Here is a 24,029-nt window from a genome sequence, read left to right as displayed (position 1 = left end):
TATTTAAGCATTAGCTAAAGGCACTTATCTTTACAACGTACTGCAACTCGATTTATACATTTTTTTTTTATTTTTTTTTTCTCAATATTTGAACTTCAATAAATATAGCAGAATCATTTCTGCATATATACATAATACCTAAATCCTAAATAATATAAGTTCAATACATATAGCAGAATCACCTCTATATATATAGACAATACCAAAATCTTAAATCATAAAAGTCTATTCTCTCATCAATTTAATTGAGCACGATATTTCATCACCTCAGTTCGATACACAAGCTCAATAGAGGAGGTGTATATTATTCAGTTAGATCAGAGAGATAAAACATTTGTAGTAACACTATATGTATGCACAACAATAATTTGACACAGTAACATAGGTGTCAGAAATACAAGAGAATCCACACTGATATCAGCTCTTCAGATAACCTTATTTGAGTACTACAATATCTGAATATTGATACCCCTCGCTCATATCGTTACCCCATCCAAATACTAAATAAAGGGTATAATTTAACCCCAATTTCCAAGTTCTACGCGAATTTGTGTTTTTAATTGTATGTCATTATTTGTTCTTTCATTTTTTAAGTGTTGAAATAAAAGTTAGGTTTTAATTCTTGATACCCGCTGCTCCACCCACATTCCCTTCCTATTCAAGGTTTTGATACCTATAGTAATAATAGGGGACAGTAAGTGCTAAAAAATGCAATCTGCCCTTGGAGCCAGAAATTCACATAACCCTCAGAACCTTAACGCTTAAGCCTGTTCCTAGCCCATACTGAGGTTTACACTTCCATTTTCCATGCGGCTCCATCTTCACCCATCACAGCCCCATCTTCTTTCTTCTTTCCAGAGGCGAGGAGCGGTCGTCTGATGTGCAGAGCAGTCATTAGTGGTGGCGGTTTTCGGCGACGTGGAGGTCCTCTTCATTCAATCGTCCGCCGCACACTGAAAATTTCAAATCAGCCAATAGGATAGGAGCTGCTTTCATCCTATTGGATGCTTTTTGGGGATGTTTTTTTTTTAGATTAGGGCTTTTTTAATTTTTATGGGCTGTAAAATGCTCATACAAATGCCCATTTAGGGGCAATTGGTAGATTATTTTTTTTTTTAGTTAGGTGTTTTTTATTTTTGGGGGTTGAGGGTGGGGGGTTGTAATTATAGTGGGTACTTTGTATTTTGTTTTTGAAAAAAAGCTGTTAAACTTAGGGAAATGCCCTACAAATGGCCCTTTTAAGAGCTATTGATAGTTTATTGTTAGATTAGGATTTTTTCTATTTTGGAGTGGCTTTTTTGTTTTTAAGGGAGTATTTGATTAGGAATATTTTTTTTTATTTTGGATCATTTAGTTTGTTATTTTCTGTAATGTTAGCATTTTTATTTTTTGCAATCATACGGGTAGATTACGAGTCTTGCGTTATGAGTTGTGCGGTGCTAACGTGCAGTTTTTTCTCACCGCTCACTTTCCTACAGCGCTGGTATTACGGGTTTTAGGGGATAGCAGTGGAGTTAGGAAGGTTAGTTAGGTTGTAAACGTCCCTGAATAGTAGAGTCTTCAGTGAGCACTTGAAACTTTTAAAACTAGGGAAGATTCTTGTGGAGAGAGGCAGAGAGTTCCATAAAATGGGAGCCAGTCTTGAGAAATCTTGTAGACGGGAATGTGAGGAGGTAACAAGAGAGGAGGAGAGTAGGAGATCATGAGCGGAGCGAAGGGGACGGGAGGGAGAGTATCTGGAGACAAGGTCTGAGATTTAGGGGGGAGCAATGCAATTGAGGGATCTGTGTGTCAGAATGAGAATTTTGTGTTTAATCCTGGAGGCAAGAGGAAGCCAGTGAAAAGATTGACAGAGAGGTGCGGCAGATGATGAGCGACGTGCAAGGAAGATGAGCCTGGCAGAGGCATCCATTATGAATTGTAAAGGAGCTAGGCGGCAGCTAAGGAGACCAGAGAGGATAGAGTTACAGTAGTCGAGGCGGGAAAGGATGAGAAAGTGGATTCAAATCTTTGTTGTGTCTTGTGTAAGGAAATTTCTAATTTTAGCGATGTTTTAAGGTGGAAGCAGCAGGCTTTAGCCAAGGATTGAATGTGAGGAGTGAAAGAAAGATCTGAGTCAAGTGTGACCCCAAGACATCGGGCATGTGAGGTTGGGGTAATGATGGAGTTATCAGCAGTTATAGAGACATGAGGGGTGGAGATTTTGGAAGAAGGGGGGGAAATAAGGAGCTCAGTTTTGGAGAGATTTAGTTTGGGGTAGTGAAAGGACATCCAAGATGAGATATGAGAGAGACAGTTAGTGACACAGGTTAGCAAGGAAGGAGATAGTTCTGGTGCAGAGAGGTAGATTTAGGTATCGTCGGCATACAAATGATAATGAAACCAGTGGGACTTTATTAAGGAACCTAGTGAGGACATGTAGATTAAGAGAAGGGGACCGAGGACAGAGCCTTGTGGTACCCCAACAGAAAGAGTTAACGGGGCAGAGGATACCCCAGAGAAGGCTACACTAAAGGTATGGTTAGACAATTAGGAAGAGAACCAAAAGAGAGCTGTGTCACAGATGCCGAAGGATTGGAGGGTATGGAGCAAAAGAGGGTGGTCGACAGTATCAAAGGCTGCAGACAGATCAAGGAGGATAAGTAGAGATAAGTGGCCTTTTGATTTTGCTGTAAGTTGGACGTTGGTAACCTTAACAATTTCTTTCTCTGTTGAGTGAAGGGGCGAAATCCAGATTGCAGTGGGTCAAGGAGGGAGTTTAATGTAAGGAAATTGGATAGACGTGCATATACTAGCTTTTCAAGAAGCTTTGAGGCAAGAGGTAGTAGGGAAATAGGGCGGTAGTTGGATGGGGAGGTTGGATCGAGAGAAGGTTTTTTGAGGATAGGTGTGACTAATGCATGGTTAAGAGATGTGGGAACTATACCAGTGTTGAGGGAGAGGTTAAAGATGTGTGTGAGTATAAGGGTAAGTGTAGAAGAGAGGGAGGGGAGTATTTGTGAGGAGATGCAGTTGAGGGGACAGGTAGTGAGGTGAGAGGATAGTATAAGGGCAGAAACTTTATCCTCTGTAACAGGGGCAAAAGAGCTAAATTTACATCTATGTGGGTTTGGGATGATTGTGAGCTTTTGAGGCTTTTGAGGTTCTGTTGTGTAACTGTTTAGCCTGCTGTGATAGCGGCTCAGATTGAGGAAATCTTGTCACTGAAAAAGGTCACAAATGCTTCACATTTATCCTGAGAAAAGTTGGAGGGGCTGAGTATTCATGCTGATTTGCATAGCCTTTCTAAAACAAACATTTGTCTGGGTCTATTGTGGGAGAGTGCAATTTTTTCGTTATAAGAATGAAGATTTTTTGTTGTTATCTTGAATTGATATTTATTTAGATGTTTGGTAAGAGCAGCTTTATCCTCTGGGTCATGTGTATTGTGCCACTTTAAGTAGTAGGGTATCAGAAAGCGCCTAACTAGAGGCTAAGGGAAGTGGGTCTTAGCATAAAGAGACTGACTGAAAATGTAATCTCAATCAATTAATAATTGAACATATTTATTCATTAACAGAAAAAATCCCACAATATAAGCTAAAATCATGGATCCATGTTACAAATGATAAAAACAATTAGTAAAACCATATGTTGTAATAAAATAAGGTGCAATAGATATACAATTAATAGACAATAAGTTATGATGATGCGGTTATTAAATCACATTGATGAATCTCTGTATTAAATCATTGATGAATCTCTGTATTAAAATGTATATATATATATTGTCGATAAATGGTGAAAAAAATTGTGAAAAAAATGTGATGGAGCAAAAAAAATTAAAAAAATTAAAAAATAGATATCCTTAAAATTAATAATTGTCCTTAAAAATGTGAAAAAATGTGAAAAAATAAGTGATATCCGTTAAAAATAGTTGTATCCAACCATATAAATGGTACAAATTAGAATGTATGGTGTGAATAATTCAATGTGTTGGTAACTGATTGAAGTTGTTCCTCCTTGGGAATATATCCTTAGTGAGTGGTTGCTGGTAGTGTTTTTGTTTTTGTAAAATCCAGTTTTTTGTCAGACTTAATCACTTTGTTAATCCTGCAAATAAAAAAGTAACAGTGCAATATTGTTACAAATCTATTAGAAATATTAAAATAATGCTCACCAATTGCTGTCAACGCAATTCGGCCTCTTTGTTAGGCCTTTCTCAAGACTCTTGAGAAAGGCCTAACAAAGAGGCCAAAACGCGTTGACAGCAATTGGTGAGCATTATTTTAATATTTCTAATAGATTTGTAACAATATTGCACTGTTACTTTTTTATTTGCAGGATTTACTCACTAAGGATATATTCCCAAGGAGGAACAACTTCAATCAGTTACCAACACATTGAACTATTCACACCGCACATTCTAACTTGTACCATTTATATGGTTGGAAACAACTATTTTTAACGGATATCACTTATTTTTTCACATTTTTTCACATTTTTAAGGACAATTATTAATTTTAAGGATATCTATTTTTTAATTTTTTTAATTTTTTTTTGCTCCATCACATTTTTTTCACCATTTTTCACCATTTATCCATGATATATATATATATATCTTTATATATATATATATATATATATATATATCTTCATATCTTAATTTTTATTGTTCACATTATTCAAGAGTTTTAACTATCAAATGTTTTTCCACTAAGAAGAGGACTCACATAAATAAGGAACTATATACACTTCTTTCTAACTTAATCAATCTATCTAATTGATTGGGACAACAGCAGATTTAATACAGAGATTCATCAATGTGATTTAATAACCATATCACCATAACTTATTGTCTATTAATTGTATATCTATTGCACCTTATTTTATTACAACATATTGTTTTACTAATTGTTTTTATCATTTGTAACATGGATCCATGATTTTAGCTTATATTGTATGGGATTTTTTCTGTTAATTAATAAATATGTTCAATTATTAATTGACTGAGATTACATTTTCAGTCAGTGTCTTTTTGCTAAGACCCACTTCCCTTAGCCTCTAGTTAGGCGCTTTCTGATACCCTACTACTTAAATTGTTCACACCTAGGGGCAGCTAGGTACCCTATTATCTCAGGCTGGTGTCTGGTTGATTTTGATATAATGGAGAAGTGAATAGAGTGGTGGTCTAACCAAGAAACTGGATTGACAGTTACTGGTGACACTTCTAGTCCAGACTGGAACACTAGATCAAGTGTATGACCTTTTCTGTGGGTGGAAGTGGCAACGATTTATGTGAAGCCGAGTGAACTCATCAAGCTGAGGAGAACCTGCCCAATCAGGGATAGGGTGTTGTCAATCCAAGTGTTGAAGTCTCCCAATATAAGCCATCTGGGGTGTTCAAGGATTAAGCCAGTCAACAGGTCTGGGAATTCATAAAGAAATTTCTTCCCATCTCCTGGGGGTCTGTATATTAACAGTATTCGGAATCCTCTATCTATTGAGAGGCTGGCAGCTATGCATTCAAAAGATTGTGTTTTGTGGACTGATATTGGTCTGGGAATAAAGGAAGATTTCGCACAGATCATAACTCCGCCTCCTTTGCGATCATGTCTCGGTCAGTGGGACACTGTGTAATTGCATGGAATAGCTGCCTCTAGAATAGGCCCAGCATTGTCATCTAGCCATGACTCAGTGATGCATGCTAATTCGCATGTTTCAATAAGGTCGGTGATAATAGCTGTTTTGTTCCTTATTGATCTGGTGTTGAACAAGATTGAACTTATAGGACAGTCTTGGGATTCTGAGATTTTGCTCTGTATTTTGGAGATAGCGAGTCTTCTAATGGGGATCATATCAAGAGGTTTCCTTGATTTGATAGTGTTGTTTTTGTGCTTTCTAGGTTGAATCACTTCGATTGGGTGTGTGGTTATATAGGGTGGTGGGGCAGCTGTGATAGTGTCAGGATATAGAACTTTAAGTTTTGATTTTCCTCCTAGACAACCTATGTTAGTCCCTTTGAAGATGCCGAGTGATTTAAGGGTAGCCACTAGTGAAGGACTTAGTGCAGTGATCTCTTTTTGGGGTCTTAGGGAATGCATATGTGAGGGCGTATAGGTGATCATTCCTTAAGTAGTGAGGGAGTTAAAATAACTTCTAGTTTTATATGGGTGTAAGCAGTGGGGGCTGGTTACATTTCCCTGTTCTATAGGATTTAGGCCAGAGTTAGGTGTGAGATTTTGCACTTCAGGCTGCATTGCAGATAACAGATAAGGAACCATGTAGGAGTTCAGAACCAATGTGTTATAGTGGTGTTCAGCTGAAAGTATCTCTATCTGGTAGTAAGAAGGTCCGGTCAAAGTATATTTCAATCCATTGTGAATCTTAGTTGTATATCTCAGATTAGTAATGCCATCCATTCAATTGTGTTAAATTCAGTTCTGCAATATGTGGAGTTGATATTGGACCTTGAAATAATTGTGATCAATTTTGAGTGTAAGGAGGATTAAATGTAAGATAGATCCTGGAAAGATAAGGAGCCTGAGTAAAGTGTGGCAGCCAGCAGCGGGGCCTGAAGTAGTAAAGTTATATCCTTTTAACAGATTATCACAGCAGATATTACTGTTTCCTTTCATAACATCCAACATGGATCTTATGCTGTTCGTTGTCTTATTCTGGCCAATTTAGTTGTTTACAGTTGGTCAGTTGGTCACTTAATCCTGTTGCTTTCTTTTGAAGATAATATTTCTTATTTTTGCTATTTTCTTGTTTTATCCAACCTAATTTGTACTTTCTTTATGGATTGTTTTAGTTCCTGAGATATCTTCTATAAATTAATTCATTTTACAAGGAATATAATATATCAAAACAGGAGCTTATTTTTCTGCTTCTGCTCTGTTAACTGTCTATAACTGTATTTAAGTAATTTATGTTTTTTATTTTTGGTAATTTTTAATTATTTTTTAAGGTAGATAGTATTTTGTTATTTTATGTTAGTGTATTTTCATTGGGGTTAACTTAAGGGGTGTTAGGTTATGGGGCTTAGTTATCCAATCAGCCAATAAGATTGAGCTTGCATTCTATTGGCTGTTCCAATCAGCCAATAGAATGCAAGCTCAATCCTATTGGCTGATTGGATCGGCCAATAGGATTTTTTCTACCTTAATTCCGATTGGCTGATATAATTCTATCAGCCAATAGGAATCTAAGGGACGCCATCTTGGATGACGTCACTTAAAGGAACCGTCATTCAGTAAGAAGCCATTGATTTGAGATTTGAAGAGGATGCTCCGCACCGGATGTCTTGAAGATGGACCCGCTCCGCGTCGGATGGATAAAGATAGAAGATGCCGTCTGGATGAAGACTTCTGCCCATCTGGAGGACCACTTCACCCGGATTGGATGAAGACTTCTCCCGGCTTCGTTGAGGACTTCAGCCCAGTTGGATGAAGACTTCTGCCGCTTCCTAGAAGATGGATGTCCGGTCTTCAGAACAGTAAGTCGATCTTCAGGGGGTTAGTGTTAGGTTTTTTCAAGGGTGTATTGGGTGGGTTTTAATTTTTCGATTAGGGCTTGGGCCACAAAAGAGCTAACTGCCCTTTTAAGGGCAATGCTCATCCAAATGCCCTTTTCAGGGCAATGGGGAGCTTAGGTTTTTTTAGATAGTATTTTATTTGGGGGGTTTGTTGTGTGGGTGGTGGGTTTTAATGTTGGGGGGTTGTTTGTATTTTGTTTTTACAGGTAAAAGAGCTGATTACTTTGGGGCAATGCCCCGCAAAAGGCCCTTTTAAGGGCTATTGGTCGTTTAGTTTAGGCTAGGTTTTTTTTATTTTGGGGGGGCTTTTTTTATTTTGATAGGGCTATTAGATTAGGTGTAATTAGTTTAAATATCTTGTAATTTGTTTATTATTTTCTGTAATTTAGTGGGGTTTTTTTTGTACTTTAGCTAATTTAATTTATTTAATTGTTGTTAATGTAGTTAATTTATTTAATTATAGTGTAGTGTTAGGTGTTATTGTAACTTAGGTTAGGTTTTATTTTACAGTTACCTTTGTATTTATTTTAGCTAGGTAGTTAATAGTTAATAACTATTTAATAACTATTCTACCTAGTTAAAATAAATACAAACTTGCCTGTAAAATAAAAATAAACCCGAAGCTAGATACAATATAACTTTTAATTATATTGTAGCTATCTTAGGGTTTATTTTATAGGTAAGTATTTAGTTTTAAATAGGAATAATTTAGTTAATGATAGTAATTTTATTTAGATTTTTTTAAATTATATTTAAGTTAGGGGGTATTAGGGTTAGGGTTAGACTTAGGTTTAGGGGTTAATAAATATTGTATAGTGGCGGCGACGTTGGGGGCGGCAGATTAGGGGTTAATAAATGTAGGTAGGTGGCGGTGATATTAGGGACGGCAGATTAGGGGTTAATAATACTTAACTAGTGTTTGTGAGGCGGGAGTGCGGCGGTTTAGGGGTTAATATGTTTATTATAGTGGCGGCGATGTCCGAAGCGCAGATTAGGGGTTAAAAATTGTATTTAAATGTTTGCGATGCAGGAGGGCCTCGGTTTAGGGGTTAATAGGTAATTTATGGGTGTTAGTGTACTTTTTAGCACATTAGTTATGAGTTTTATGCTACGGCGTTGTACCATAAAACTCTTAACTACTGAATTTTAAATGCGTTAGGACTCTTGATAGGGTAGGATGTACCTAGGATGTACCGCTCATTTTTTGGCCTCCCAGGACAGACTCGTAATACCGGCGCTATGGAAGTCCCATAGAAAAAAGACTTTACGAAGTTTACGTAATTAGTTTTTTGCGGTAAGGCCAAAAAAGTGTGCGGTGACCCTAAAAAGACGGTAGTGAAAAAGCAACGTTAGGACCTGTTAATGCTGCTTTTTCAGCCTAACGCAAAACTCGTAATCTAGCTGTCTGATTGTATGGAATTGGGATAATTGAAAAATAAACACCTAAAAACCTGTTCATATTCTGGCACACACACCTTACATTTAAAGGTTTTAAAAAAAAAAAAATTAGATCTTACCATTTATGCCTCTAAGCACAGAGTCTCTTATTACTGGTGCCAAGGAACGCTCTAATACTGCAATCTACACGGAAAAAAAAGTTAGTGGGTGACAAAACAGTGGATGTAAACTAGCTAAAATGAGAGTACTGCTTGTATGTGACCATTAATTTATAAATTAGTCAATTAATATAATATCTGTCGACATGTCACATGAAATAAATATTTCCTATGGGCTACATTTAACTACTACTTATGGGTTGCAAAGTCTGCAGCTAAGGGAGAATGGTGCAAGCCTGAGAATAAATATATTTAAACATAAGTTTATACATGTATATACATACACAAATAAACACAGATACACATGCACACACACACACACACACATATATATATACATATTATATCCCTTTTAGACCCTTTTATACATTTCTTTTTTATACATTTATTTAAATATTTTATATTTAATATGTATTAATACATGAGTGTAATGCTTAAATATGTTTTACATGCATTTTGTAACACTTTAATTCTAGCTGCGCTAACTTTTTTAGCACTGTTATATGTTGTGCTCGCGTGCAATAAATAACTTTTTGCAATGAAGGTATAGGACATGCTAAAGGAATTTTTGCTACGCTAAAGGATTTTGCTTAGCTAAACATTCTCTAGTAATTATTTTCTACCATGGACTTGTACTACCAGATTACGTGCTAATTCTAGTGTGGTCTAGCGATATTGGTAGTGCACCCTGCACAATCAATAGCGCTCCACTTGTAAATTAGTCCTTGTTGTATTAGTTTAACATGTGACTGAGACTGGGGATGACTGCAGCAGATACTGGGCTACCCATGCAGCTAAATGTAGATTGGAGCACAGCAATTTGCTGGAGGTGTTGGAACCCTATATGGCACCTAGAAGAATGTATACATCAAAGCCACTTACTTACTTACTCCAATAATCTAAATGTGCTCTGTCTTTGTTTAGATTTTGTGAAATTATAAATTCTTTTAAATTGTTAGATGAATTAATGTAAAAAAAAAAAAAAAATTATAAAAATTCCACCTAGTGCCAAGAAATATCAGAAAGTCACATCTTGACAAAAAAGAAAATCTTAAGAAAAAAATACCACCTAGTGGTCAAAAATATTATCAAGATATAAACTCTCAGAGTATCAAAAACCTTTACATCCTTATTTAAACCCCATCCAGTTTTTCAGTGTATATATCCACCACATTCCTCTTTTGTCTAGTTTCCTTGTAAAATGTTCTGTAGTTTTTAGAAATCTTGTAGTTTGACATTAATATTGTATTTCACAGTTACACTGTCATAGGTACACCACAATTTGAGTTTTACAACTAATACAATATGCCAACATATGCATGTACTTTTTTAAAGGTACCTATGTGTGGACTTTCCTTTGGTACAAGCCTGGTGACTTTCATAGATACATTGACGGCATCATATTCATATGGAAAGGAGATCACTCCACTTTAGATGGTTTCATTCAACATATTGGCCTCTAGTTATGAAGCCGTCTACTTACCTGCATTTGGCGGCCCAATACGCTCACCTAAGCTCGCCTACCATCGCCACCGAGGACCTGAATGCGTTCGCCAAAGTTATAAAAAAAAGCTGTCAAGAAGCCGCGCACCAAGTACAGAGCGATGAGCAGCGGACTGTTATTAACTGACAGTCATCGATCTCGCTGCTCATCGGCTTCTTCGCAGCGTTCTTGATAGCCTGTCACTAAGCACCCACACTAAACTACACTGTTTTACCCCCTAAACCGCCGCTCTCGGAGCCCCCCCGCACCTAAATAAAGTTATTACCCCCTAAAACGCCACTCCTGGACCTTGCTGCAACTATAATAAATGTATTAACCCCTAAACTGCCGCTCCCAGACACCGCCGCCACCTACATTATACCTATTAACCCCTATCCTGCCCCCCACTACACCGCCGCCACCTACATTAAACTCATTAACCCCTAAACCGTCGCTTCCGGACCCCACCGCACCTAAATAAAGTTATTACCCCCTAAAACGCCACTCCTGGACCTTGCTGCAACTATAATAAATGTATTAACCCCTAAACTGCCGCTCCCAGACACCGCCGCCACCTACATTATACCTATTAACCCCTATCCTGCCCCCCACTACACCGCCGCCACCTACATTAAACTCATTAACCCCTAAACCGTCGCTTCCGGACCCCACCGCAACTAAATTAAATGTTTATCCCCTAAACCACCGCTCCCGGACCCCACCGCAACTAAATTAAATGTTTAACCCCTAAACCGATGCTCCCAGACCCCGCCACCACCTATATTAAACCTATTAACCCCTATCCTGACCCCCTATACCGCCGCCACCTATATAAAACTTATTAACCCCTAAACCTAAGTCTAACACTAACACTAACACCCCCCTAACTTTAATATTATTTTAATAAATCTAAATAAAACTTACTATTATTAACTAAATTATTCCTATTTAAAAATAAATACTTACCTATAAAATAAACCCTAAGATAGCTACAATATAAATAATAATTATATTGTAGCTATTTTAGGATTTATTTTTATTTTACAGGCAACTTTGTATTTATTTTAACTAGGTAGAATAGTTATTAAATAGTTCTTAACTATTTAATAGCTACCTAGCTAAAATACTTACAAAATTACCTGTAAAATAAATCCTAACCTAAGTTACAATTAAACATAACACTACACTATCATTAAATTAATTAAATAAATTAACTACAATTACCTAAAATTAAATTAAATTACATAAACTAAACTATAGTACAAAAACAAACAAACACTAAATTACAGAAAATAAAAAAGAATTGCAAGAAGTTTAAACTAATTACACCTAATCTAACCCCCTAATAAAATAATAAATCCCCCCAAAATAAAAAAATGCCCTACCCTATTCTAAATTACAAAGTAACCAGCTCTTTTACCAGCCCTTAAAAGGGCTTTTTGTGGGGCATTGCCCCAAAGTAATCAGCTCTTTTACCTGTAAAAAAAAAATACAACCCCCCAACATTAAAACCCACCACCCACATACCCCTACTCTAACCCACCCAACCCCCCCTTAAAAAAACCTAACACTAACCCCCTGAAGATCACCCTACCTTGAGCCGTCTTCACCCAACCTGGCCGAAATCTTCATCCAAGTGGCGCAGAAGAGGTCCTCCATCCAGCAGAAGTCTTCATCCAGGCGGCGTCTTCAATCTTCATCCATCCGGAGCGGAGCGGAAGCCATCTTCCAAGGAGCCGACGCGGAGGCATCCTCTTCAACCAACGACTGAACGATGAATGACGGTTCCTTTAAATGACGTCATCCAAGATGGCGTCCCTCGAATTCCGATTGGCTGATAGGATTTAAGGTAGGAAAAATCTGATTGGCTGATTCAATCAGCCAATCAGTTTGAAGTTCAATCCGATTGGTTGATCCAATCAGCCAATCGGATTGAGCTTGCATTCTATTGGCTGTTGCTGTTCCGATCAGCCAATATAAATATATTTTTAAAATAGATATTTATGTTATAAAAAACAGTTACGTTATAATTATAGTACTACATAATTGCATGCCTGCTATGTAATAATACAATTGTAATACCAATGCCTTTTTTAACATAAATGTTAATATATATATTTAGGTTTACAATAAAAAAACACAACAAGAAAAAACAAATACAAATTAATTAATAAAGAGAAAGTAACCTGATGCAAGGAGGAAATCTTTCAGCAAAATCTTGTGCAAGTAAAATAGACTTTATTGTGAGTCGTATCATTTATACAGGGTACAAAACAAGCTCAGGAGAGAGCTTGAAACAACAAAACGTCCGACGCGTTTCCTGCCCGTAGGCACTTCGTCATTACATACAATACAACTATTGTATTTATTATTAATTAATATACAATTTATAAAATAATATGCATCGTACATAAGAATGCATAATATTTAAAAAATTGTAAATAAATGTACTATTAACCCCTAAGCTGCCCTCACATTATCACCTAAGCAACACCCAACTACTGCATGCTTAACATCAATAATCACCTAATCAACCCCCATACAGGTATGGGGGTGGTTAGGAGACTAAGGCCTAGTGCATGTTTAACATCAATAATCACCTAATTCACCCCATTAAGGTATAGAGATGGCTAGGAGATTAAGGCCTACTGCATGCTTAACATCAATAATCACTTAATCAACCCTCATACAGGTATGGGGGGTGGTTAGGTGATTAATGCCTACTAAATGCTAACCATCAATAATGGGCCCCCAACGCCAGGAACAGGGACAAAAAGGGCCAACATCGGATCAAGAGGAGCTGGATTTTTGAATGGTGAGTACAACTTTTAGGGTAAGTTATGGCTTTTTTGGGGTGTATTTTTAAGAATAGGCTTTTTTATTTTAACTTTTATTTTATAGGATAGGTAGATTTTGTTTGTAATTTATTTTATTTGTAAAAGAGCTGAAATATCATTAGGGCAATGCATTGTAATATATCTTAGTGTTAGGGTTTATGTTTTTTTTATGAGGGCTTTATATTTTATAGGGCATGTAGATTAGTGTTAGGTATAATAGTGTTTTGTTTTTTATTTTGGATACTGTATTTTATATTTTTTTGTAACTAAGATTTTTTTTATTTTCATGTAACTTAGCTTTTTTTTCTCCCCGTAGCTTAGGGGGTTTAGTTTAGAGGGGGGTTTATTATTATTATCAGGTATTTGTAAAGCGCTAACAGGTTCTGCAGTACTATGAACATACAGGTGGTATATAAAAACAATTACAGGGATCAAATGGGTAGAGGGTCCTGCCGAGAGTTGCACTGTTGTAGTTGGCTCTTATGAAGGTGGGCTACAAACAGCTGGGCTCATAGGCTCACATGCTATGGGGTTTAAGGGTAGCAGTGGAGATAGGAAAGTTAGTGTAGGTTGTATGCATCCCTGAATAGTAGAGTCTTCAGGGAGCACTTGAAGCTTTTAAAACTAGGGGAGAGTCTTGTGGAGAGAGGCAGAGAGTTCCATAAGATGGGAGCCAGTCTGGAGAAATCTTGTAAACGGGAATGTGAGGAGGTAACAAGAGAGGAGGAGATTATGAGCGGAGCAAAGGAGTTGGGAGGGAGAGTATCTTGAGACAAGGTCTGAGATGTAGGGGGGAGCAATGCAACTGATGGCTTTATAAGTCAAAGTGAGAATTTTGTGTTTAGTCCTGGAGGCAAAAGGAAGCCAGTGAAGGGATTGGCAGAGAGGTGCGGCAGATGAAGGGCAACATGTAAGGAAGATGAGCCTGGCAGAGGCATTCATTATGGATTGTAAAGGAGCTAGGCGCCAGCTAAGGAGACCAGAGAGGATGGAGTTGAAGTAGTCGAGGCGGGAAAGGATGAGAGAGTGAATTAAAATCTTAGTTGTGTCTTGTGTAAGGAAGTGTCTGATTTTAGCAATGTTTTAAGGTGGAAGGGGCAGGCTTTAGTCAAGGACTGACTGTGAGGAGTGAAAAAAAGATCTGAGTCAGGTGTGACCCCAATACATCGGGCATGTGAGGTTGGGGTAATGATGGAGTTAACAACAGTTATAGAGACATGGGGTGTGGAGATTTTGGAAGAAGGGGGAAAATAAGGAGCTCGGTTTTGGAGAGGACATCCAAGATGAGATATGAGAGAGACAGTTAGTGACACGGGTTAGCAAGAAAGGAGATAGTTCTGGTGCAGAGAGGTAGATTTGGGTATCGTCAGTATACAGATGATAGTGAAACCTGTGGGAATTTATTAAGGAACCTAATGAGAAAGCGTAAATTGAGAAGAGAAGGGGACCAAGGACAGAGCCTTGTAGCACCCCAACAGAAAGGGGTAATGGGGCAGAGGATGCCCCAGAGAAGACTACACTAAAGGTACGGTTAGACAGATAGGAAGAGAACCAAGAGAGAGGCGTGTCGCAGATGCTGAAGGATTGGAGGATATGGAGCAAAAGAGGGTGGTCGACAGTATCAAAGGCTGCAGACAGATCAAGGAGGATAAGTAGAGAGAAGTGGCCTTTGTATTTTGCTGTAAGTAGGCCATTGGTAACTAGTGATGTCGTGAACCTAAAATTTTGCGTTCGCGAACGGTGAACGCGAACTTCCACAAAAGTTTGCGAACCGGGCGAACCGCCATAGACTTCAATAGGCAGGCAATTTTAAAACCCACAGGGACTCTTTCTGGCCACAAAAGTGATGGAAAAGTTGTTTCAAGGGGACTAACACCTGGACTGTGGTATGCCAGAGGGGGATCCATGGCAAACTCCCATGGAAAATTACATAGTTGATGCAGAGTCTGGTTTTAATCCATAAAGGGCATAAATCACCTAACATTCCTAAATTGTTTGGAATAACATGCTTTAAAACATCAGGTATGATGTTGTATCGTTCAGGTAGTGTAAGGGTTTTTTTTTTTTAAATGTACACTACTGTTTTAGCAGATATGACTTGCACTGGTGTGACACTGTGCCCTGGCAGGACCTGGAACGCACACGTGTGAGGGAAACTGACTGCTATTATTTCACAGTAAAAAAAAAGTTTTTTTTTTTTTAAATGTATGTACTACTGTTTTAGTAGATATGACTTGCACTGGTGTGACACTGTGCCCTGGCAGGACCTGGAGCGCACATGTGTGAGGGAAACTGACTGCTATTATTTCACAATAAAAAAAGGTGGTTTTTTTTTAAATGTATGTACACTACTGTTTTAGCAGATATGACTTGCACTGGTATGACACTGTGCCCTGGCAGGACCTGGAATGCACACGTGTGAAGGAAACTGACTGCTATTATTTCAAATTAAAAAAAGGTTGTTTTTTTTTTTTAAATGTACACTACTGTTTTAGCAGATATGACTTGCACTGGTGTCACACTGTGCCCTGGCAGGACCTCAAACGCACACGTGTGAAGGAAAATAACTGCTATTATTTCAAATTAAAAAAAGTTTTTTGTTTTTTTTAAATGTACACTACTGTTACACCAGATATGAGTGGTGGCACTGGGCAAGTGGGCACAGAATACGCTGTGAGCCTGAGCTGGCAGGCAGGCTGCAATTAGATTACACAGGAAAAAAAAAAGCAGACTGATGTTCTAGCCCTAAAAAGGGCTTTTTGGGGTGCTGTCCTTACAGCAGAGATCAGATGAGTACTTCAGGACTGTAGTGGACACTAAATACACTAGCCTAGCTATCGATTTCCCTATAAAATCAGCAGCAGCTACACTGTCCCCCCTCTCCCTAAGAATGCAGGCTCCGAATGAATCTAAAATGGATGCTGTCCAGGAGGTGGGAGGGTCTGGGAGGGAGTGTCTGCTGCTGATTGGCTGGAATGTGTCTTGTGACTGTGAGCTACAAGGTCAAAGTTTACTCAATGATGACAAATAGGGGGCGAATCGAACAAAAATGGGCCGGCATCTAAACTTACATTCATGCATTTCAAATAAAGGTACCAAGAGAATAAAAAAAATTGATAATAGGAGTAAATTAGAAAGTTTCTTAAAATTTCATGCTCTATCTGAATCACAAAAGAAAAAATTGTGGGTTCAGTGTCCCTTTAACAATTGCTGTCTCTGTTAAGTGAAGGGGGCAAAATCCAGATTGCAGAGGATCAAGGAGGGAGTTTAATATAAGGAAATGGGATAGACATGCATATACTAGTTTTTCAAGAAGCTTTGAGGCAAGAGGTACTAGGGAAATAGGGCAGTAGTTGGATGGGGAGGTTGGAACGAGAGAAGTTTTTTTGAGGATAGGTGTGACTAATGCATGTTTAAGAGATGTGGGAACTATACCAGTTTTGAGGGAGAGGTTAAAGATGTGTGTGAGTATAGGGGTAAGGGTAGAAGAGAGGGAGGGGAGTAGTTCTGAGGGGTTGGCGTTGAGGTGAGAGGATAGTATAAGAGCAGAAACTTCTTCCTTTGTAACAGGGGCAAAAGATCTAAATGTATGGCTATGTGGGTTTTGGATGATTGTGAGCTTTTGAGGGGGTGGGAAACCAGTAGTGTGTTGAGAGCTGATTTCATTTCTGATGGAATCGATTTTGTTGTTGAAGACAGAGTAGAGATAAGAGTGGAGAAATAATGTTGCTTATATAGATTAAGGGCAGAATAGTAAGAGTTCAAGATTAATTTATATTGAAGAAAGTCAGCAGAACTCAGAGATTTCCTCCAGTGTCGCTCAACAGGTTTAAGTGTTAGGTAGAGAAAGCGTTAGGTAGAGTAGGGTTAAATTGTGTTTGGGGTTGTAGCGATTTAGGGTTGATATTTGTTATTTTATTGTAACTTAGATTTTTTTTTTTAAGTAACAGATTTTTTTATTATTAAATAACAGGTTTTTTTTTTTTTTAAAATAACTTATAAATTTTAAAATAACTTTCGGGGTTTAGTTTATAGGCAGGTTTAGGTGTTAAGTACAGTAGGGTTAGATTGCTTTAGGGGGTTGTGGCAATATAGAGGTTAATAGTGTTGCGTACATGCGGTGGGTATGTGGCGATATGGAGGTCAATAGTGTTGCGTTTGGGTTAATAGGATAGATACTTGCTCTGGGTATGTTGCGGTATAGGGGTTAATAGAATAGTACTTGTGGTGGGTATGTGGCGGTATAGGGGTTAATAGTTTAGATAGGTACTTTCGGTGGGGATGTGGTGGTTTAGGGGTTAATAGGATAGATACTTGCGGTGGGTATGTGGGAGTTTAGGGGTTAATATGATAGATACTAGCGGTGTATATGTGGGAATTTAGGAGTTAATAGGATAGATACTGTGGTTTTGTTTTGGTTTAGATATTTATTAGTGTAGTGTTAGTTTACAATTTCGGGGTACTTCAGTTTAGGGGTATTAGGATAAGTGGCTAGGCAAGGCAGTTCTTTTTTAAACGATCCATGACTTTACATTGCCAAAATATAGGCAGTGATGCTGGGTGTTTTCTATAGCCAGCATCGCCAACCAATGGCATATATAGGAATATTTCAACAGGATTGCTCAACATAGCGGTAGATAATTTGGAATATTTTGCCACCTCGTAGCACTTTTGATCATCAGGGCCACATACTCTCCCTCTCTCTCACACACTCTCTCCCATCCTCTCTCTCACTCACACTCTCTTATTCTCAGCCACACTCCCCCTCTCACTCACACTCTTTTACTCTCTTTAGAGACAGAGTTCATAAATTCTGATGCACAAATTATAGAAACAGGCACATAAAGAGAAGATGGATAAGAACAAGTAGGGTTCATAGATGATTCACTTTCTTACTAGGAGAGTGTTTTGCTTTAATATTATTGATAGCTGAGAAGTAGCTGGATTAATCAGTATTCAACTAACCATTTTCTTACAATGCCTGTTCCAGGCTTCTTTGCTTGCAAACAAATTTACTCAACCAAACATGTAAACAAAAGTTTAGAAGAAGCATTTTTCTAAGTAATATACTAATGAAATACAAGACATAAAACTGTATTAAAAAAAAATCAAAGGTTTGCCCTCAACTGTACTTTACACAGTCTTAGAGACAATAAAGTAAAATAGAAAACAGGCATTCCATGGCAATAACAACAACTTGGTTGACTAGTAAATGAGGTTGGTTATATTAAAGTATATAAAAAAAAAATCAGATCTAAATTGAATAAATCAAAGGATTTTAAGTGACAATATTCTAAGCAGATAGCTGCACAATTGTAAGATCTCTCATTTCTATAAAGATCTTGTTTAATTATACAATACCAAATGACCAATTGTGAGAATGACACATTGATCTTGAGTATGGAGACATTGTGGTGGTTCTAGTATCTGGATTAGCAGTTTTTAATAGAAATCCAGTGGCACGGGTCAGCTGAGGAAGTGCCACAGCTATAGGACATACACACAAGTTGTAAGTCAAGTTCAAGACACTAAAGACTAACATAATATAGAACGTTACATAGTTTCCTAAGACTTGATGACTTAGTAAGTCTGATGAACAGCTGAGCACAGTTATATATTTCAGGAATAAGATGAAGACTAGGTCATTATTATAAATCTAGTTACAAACTACAATCCTTTCATTTGATCCTGCAGTTTGTAAAGCAAAGCTTTATTTAAATTATGATTGGCATAAGGTGTTAACTTTTTACCTTACAAATCAGACGCTCCGAATCTGAAGCTGTGCCACACACTGCAGATGCAAGGGGGGTTAAAACGTTTTTTTTGTATTTCCCGCCTCCTGACTGCAGTAACTAGAACTGTTTAGCTCAGCAATACAGCCAACCACAATCATTTAAAATAAAAACAAAACAAAACTGTAGTTTTTTTTTTTTAAAGTACTGCTAATCCTTGCTGAGGGAGCTGAGATCAAGTGGTTGCCCCTCCAGCACCCTAAAGTTCTATGATGCATGGTAACATCACCAGGTGATGCTGAAACACCGGGCTCCTTGTATGCACCTGTAACTTCAGTGCAATCAGCTCCAAAAGAGCCCCTCCACAATGGCAACACATGGTTGTCATCAGCAGTTGAAGGGACATTAAACCCAATATTTTTCTTTTATTATTCAGATAGATAATATAATTTTAAACAACATTCCAATTTACTTTTATTATCTAATTTGCTTCATTCTTTAGATATCCTTTGTAGAAAAATAGAAATTCACATGGGTGAGCCAATCACACCAGGCATCTATGTGCAGCCACCAATTAGCAGCTACTGAGCCTATCTAGCTATGCTTTTCAGCAAATAATATCAAGATAATAAAGAAAATTAGATAATAGAAGTAAATTAGAAAGTTGCTTAAAATTGCATGCTCTTTCTAAATCATGAAAGAAAATTTTTTTGTCCCTTTAAGGCGTTAAGCAGATGATGACCATGTGTCATCATCCACAGGTAAAGGCTAACAAAGAATATTTTCTAAGGATAGGTATTGAAAAAATATCTTCAAATTAAAGGGGAGTAACATTGAAAGGGAACTAGACAAAGAGAACTTTGGTAGATGCATACACTGAAAACCTATGGTGATTGAAGGTTTAACAAGGATGTATATTGCAGCATTTATTTAACCCCTTAGTGACCAGACCATTTTTTCAATTTTCTTACCCTTAAGGACCAGGGCTATTTTTACATTTCTGCGGTGTTTGTGTTTAGCTGTGATTTTCCTCTTACTCATTTACTGTACCCATACATATTATATACAATTTTTCTCGCAATTAAAAGGACTTTTTAAAGATACCATTATTTTCATCATATCTTATAATTTACTATAAAAAATTATAAAGTATGATGAAAAACTTAAAAAAAAAACTTTTTCTAATTTTAAGCACTAAAATCTGTTACACATCTACAACCTCCAAAAAACCAATGCTAAATAGTTTCTAAATTTTGTCCTGAGTTTAGTAATATCCAATAATTACATGTTCTTTGCTTTTTTTTTGCAAGTTAAAGGGCAATAAGAACAAGTAGCACTTCGGTTTTTCCAAACCATTTTTTTCCCTTCAAAATTAGCGATAATTACATTGTATCACTGATATTTGTCAGCAATCCCTGAATAACCCTTCACATGTATATATTTGTTTTTAGTAGACAACCCAAAGTATTGATCTAGACCCATTTTTTTATATTTCATGCCACCATATCACTGCCAAATGCAATCAAATAAAAAATGTTTCGCACTGAAATTATTTACAAACAGCTTGTGCAATTATGGCACAAATGATTGTAAATGCTTCTCTGGGGTCCCCTTTGTTCAGAAATAGGAGGCATAAATTGCTTTGGCATTGCTATTTGGTAATTAGAAGGCTGCTAAATGCTGCTGCGCACCACACTTGTATTATGCCCAGCAGTTAAAGGGTTAATTAGGTAGCTTGTAGGTATAATTTTAGCTTTAGTGTACAGATCAGCCTCCCACCTGACACATCCCACCCCCTGATCCCTCCCTGACCCCCCTCAAACAGATCTCTTCCCTCCCCACCTCACAATTGTCACCGCTATCTTAAGTATTGGCAGAAAGTCTGCCAGTACTAAAATAAAAGCCTTTTTTTTTCTAAATTATTATTTATTTATTTTTATAAATATTCTGCAGTGTTGGATGCCCCCTTAGCCCCCAACCTCCCTAATCCCTCACAAACAGCTCTCTAACCCTCCCCCCTCTACCTATTTGCCACTATCTTGGGTAATGGCAGCTGTCTGCCAGTATTTTGTTTGAGAAAAAAAAAATCCTTTTTTATAAAAAATAAAATAAAATAGACATTTTTCTATAGTGTAGCTGCCCCCCTCAATACTCTTCCCCCTCTCAGATCCCTTTCCCAACATTATTCTTTTCCCAACAATACTCTTCACCCCTCCCTCTCCTTGACTGTACTACTTAATGCAGCTTGCACGCCCCCTCATGCACTCTCGCCCCCTTGCGTGCTCCCTCCCCCTTGCATGCTCCCGCCCCCTTGCGCGCACTACAGGAACAGGATCCCCGCTCGGATACTGAACCCACATTTTTTTTCTTTAATGTTTTAGGTAATTCATCAATTTATATTTGGGCAGACCTATTTGGGGCCCAAGACTATCAAACTACTCGAATGGGAACTGCTCTGTATAATTCTGAGAAACTACCATCCTTATTGGTCGCTGCAAGTCACATGACACTTTCAGATGAAAACTGACCTTATTTGGAACTTAATTCTACAGACTTGAAGTTATTTAGATTTGGATTTTTTTTTTATTTTTATTTTTTTAATTTAAAGGGGGAATGAAACCCAAAACTTCTCATAATGAATCAGATAGAACAATCAATTTTAAGCAACTTTCTAATTTACTCCTATTATCAATTTTTCTTTTGATCCATTTTTGGTTTAGCAAGCGCTACCCAGATTCTGAACCAAAAAATGGTCCGGCTCTTAACCTTACATTCCTGCTTTTATAATAAAGATATAAAGAGAACAAAGAAAAATTGATCATAGGAGTAAATTAGAAAGTTGCTTAAAATTGCATGCTCTATCTAGGTTTCATATCCCTTTAATGGATAAAAACTATTAGTTAAACAAAGGTGTTATTATATTTTATTTTATTTTTATTATTATTTTATTTTATTATTAGATTTTTTTGATCAGTCAATCGGATTGAACTTGAATCTGATTGGCTAATTCAATCAGCCAATCAGATTTTTCCTAACTTAATTCCGATTGGCTGATAGAATCCTATCAGCCAATCGGAATTCGAGGGACGCCATCTTGGATGACGTCCCTTAAAGGAACCTTCATTCGTCGTTAGTCCGTCGGTGAAGAAGGATGGCTCCGCGACGGCTGCTTGAAGATGGTCCCGCTCTGCGCCGGATGGAAGAAGATAGAAGATGCCGCCTGGATGAAGATGTCTGCCGGTCCGGATGTCCTCTTCTGCCCGGATAGGATGAAGACTTTGGACCCTCTGGAGGAGCTCTTCTTGCCGGATAGGAGGAAGACTTCGGACCCTCTTCTGGATGGATCGGTGATACCCGGCGTGGTGAAGACAAGGTAGGGAGATCTTCAGGGGCTTAGTGTTAGGTTTATTTAAGGGGTGTTTGGGTTAGATTAGGGGTATGTGGGTGGTGGGTTGTAATGTTGGGGGGGTTGTAATGTTGGGGGGGGTATTGTATGTTTTTTTTTTACAGGCAAACGAGCAGAATTCTTTGGGGCATGCCCCGCAAAAGGCCCTTTTAAGGGCTGTTAAGGTAAAAGAGCTTTACAATTTTTATTTTAGAATAGGGTAGGGCATTTTTTTTATTTTGGGGGGCTTTGTTATTTTTTTAGGGGGCTTAGAGTAGGTGTAATTAGTTTAAAATTCTTGTAACTTTTATTTTTTGTAATTTAGTGTTTTTTTGTTTTTTGCAATTTAGTGTTTGTTTTTTTTGTAATTTAGTTTAGTTGATATAATTGTAGATAATTGTAGGTAGTTCATTTAATTAATTTATTGATAGTGTAGTGTTAGGTTTAATTGTGACTTAGGTTAGGATTTATTTTACAGGTAATTTTGTAATTATTTTAACTAGGTAACTATTAAATAGTTATTAACTATTTAATAGCTATTGTACCTGGTTAAAATAAATACAAAGTTGCCTGTAAAATAAATATAAATCCTAAAATAGCTACAATATAATTATTATTTATATTGTAGCTATATTAGGGTTTATTTTACAGGTAAGTATTTAGCTTTAAATAGGAATAATTTATTTAATAAGATTTATTTTATTTTGTTAGATTTAAATTATATTTAATTTAGGGGTGTGTTAGGGTTAGACTTAGCTTTAGGGGTTAATAACTTTATTATAGTAGCGGTGAGGTCCGGTCGGCAGATTAGGGGTTAATAATTGTAGGTAGGTGGCGGCGACATTGGGGGCAGCAGATTAGGGGTTATTAAATATAATATAGGGGTCGGCAGTGTTAGGGGCAGAAGATTAGGGGTACATAGGGATAATGTAGGTGGCGGCGATGTGCGGTCGGCAGATTATGGGTTAAAAAAATTTAATAGAGTGGCGGCGATGTGGGGGGGCCTCGGTTTAGGGGTACATAGGTAGTTTATGGGTGTTAGTGTACTTTAGAGCACAGTAGTTAAGAGCTTTATGAACCGGCGTTAGCCCAGAAAGCTCTTAACTCTTGGCTTTTCTCTGCGGCTGGAGTCTTGTCGTTAGATTTCTAATGCTCACTTCAGCCAAGACTCTAAATACCAGCGTTAGAAAGATCCCATTGAAAAGATAGGATACGCAATTGGCGTAGGGGGATCTGCGGTATGGAAAAGTCACGGCTGGAAAGTGAGCGTTAGACCCTTTCCTGACTGACTCTAAATTCCAGCGTGCGGTAAAAACCAGCGTTAGGACCCCCTAAAGCTGGTTTTGACGGCTAACGCAGAACTCTAAATCTAGGTGATACGTTATTTTAAATGCACCATTATTTTGTCCTTTATTAGGTTAACTCTCCCGCTATTTTGTAAATCTTTTCTGACTTGAAGATGGACAATCGAAAGTATAAAAGGAATTTGTAACCAGTATTTGATATAGCTCTATCATTAC

General features: G+C 37.5%; 1 protein-coding gene across 3 annotated transcripts in view; it reads right to left on the bottom strand.

Moving 5' to 3' along the window:
* Positions 1 to 24,029, bottom strand: part of LOC128640832 (BPI fold-containing family C protein-like) — a 199,319-nt gene that overhangs the window by 35,314 nt on the left and 139,976 nt on the right. For 2 of the 3 annotated variants that reach the window (XM_053693258.1, XM_053693266.1), the window contains one exon: positions 9,034 to 9,097. The exons of the other annotated variant lie outside the window; for it this stretch is intronic. In XM_053693258.1, coding sequence (XP_053549233.1) covers positions 9,034 to 9,097 — 64 coding nt within the window. The remainder of the gene's footprint in view (positions 1 to 9,033; positions 9,098 to 24,029) is intronic. 3 annotated transcript variants of the gene reach the window in all.

The sequence above is a fragment of the Bombina bombina genome, chromosome 1 (genome assembly GCF_027579735.1).
Source record: "Bombina bombina isolate aBomBom1 chromosome 1, aBomBom1.pri, whole genome shotgun sequence".
Taxonomy (NCBI): Eukaryota; Metazoa; Chordata; class Amphibia; order Anura; family Bombinatoridae; genus Bombina; species Bombina bombina.
This window is presented reverse-complemented; position numbering and strand designations above follow the sequence as displayed.